Source organism: Cystoisospora suis (assembly GCF_002600585.1).
Source record: "Cystoisospora suis strain Wien I chromosome Unknown contig_1493, whole genome shotgun sequence".
NCBI classification, from domain to species: Eukaryota; Apicomplexa; class Conoidasida; order Eucoccidiorida; family Sarcocystidae; genus Cystoisospora; species Cystoisospora suis.
Genome location: NW_027154293.1, coordinates 13,028 through 14,016, shown reverse-complemented (window position 1 = coordinate 14,016; position 989 = coordinate 13,028). Strand labels below are relative to the sequence as shown.

Here is a 989-nt window from a genome sequence, read left to right as displayed (position 1 = left end):
AGAAAGAGTGAGAAAGAAAGATCGGACGGGGTGTTTTCTCGGTGAAGAGCCTCACTTGCACTTACTTGGCTTTTCTGTCCATTCTTAGCTCTACACAAGAAGCACGACGATACGTCTGATGTATCCGTGTCACTACCGCCATCACCCCTGACTGGAGAAAAGTCTCAAAATTCTCTTCTCTTCTCCTTCTTCATCCTTGTCCTTCTCCCTCCTCCCTAAACTTACATCTGCATGTTTCTGTATCCGTTCTTCTTCTTCTTGAGAATGCGCTTTCGCTTCTCTTTGAGATAGCCTCTCTTTCTTCTCTCTTTACATGAAGATTCGCCTCTTCTTCGTCTTCCTCTCTTCTTCTTCTTCTGTCTGTTTTCTTCTCGTCTTTTTCTTTTTTCGTATCAGTCAGTATGTCTACCTCTTCAGAGGCAGTCGAGGCTCCACTGGAGCTCCCTGTTTGTCTCGTTACAGGTGGCTCAGGTCTACTCGGACATGCACTTCAAACGGTCCTCTCCCGTACCACTCATAAACCTAATCCTTCTTCTCCCTTTCCCTCTTCTTCTCCCTCCTCATCTTCTTCTTGTTCTCCCCCCTCATCTTCGTCTTCTCCTTCTTCTGTAGAGAAGAGTGAGGGAGAGAGCTCGGCAGCAGTCTCGATACCTCCCCCGCTAGCAGTGCTTAGGGGAGAGTCTTTTCTCTTCGTCTTTGTGGGCTCTAAGCATGCAAATCTCAGGTTAGTTATATACCGCGGCCCTTCAATCAGCCTTCCTTTCTCTTCAAGCCACAAGATAGAAGAAGGAGGAGATAAAGAAATAGATAGATTAAAAATAGATGATAGATAGATCAAAGATAGATAGATTAGAGATAGATTAAAGATAGATAGGATTGGCTGAGAAGCACAGTAGGTCTGAAGAAGGAGGGTTCAGTTTTCCTCTTTCTCTTGAGCTGAGAAGAGCGATTTGTCTTTTTTGTTCTTCTCTTTGATAGGCCTTTCACTT

At 44.7% G+C, this 989-nt stretch overlaps 1 protein-coding gene across 1 annotated transcript in view; it reads left to right on the top strand.

Annotated features, from left to right (window-relative positions):
* The first annotated feature begins 6 nt into the window (after positions 1–6).
* CSUI_003380 (gdp-l-fucose synthetase) overlaps positions 7–989 on the top strand; it is a 9,432-nt gene continuing 8,449 nt past the window's right edge. The window contains exon 1 of the mRNA XM_068063578.1: positions 7–724. Coding sequence (XP_067924443.1) covers positions 402–724 — 323 coding nt within the window. The 5' untranslated portion in view covers positions 7–401. The remainder of the gene's footprint in view (positions 725–989) is intronic.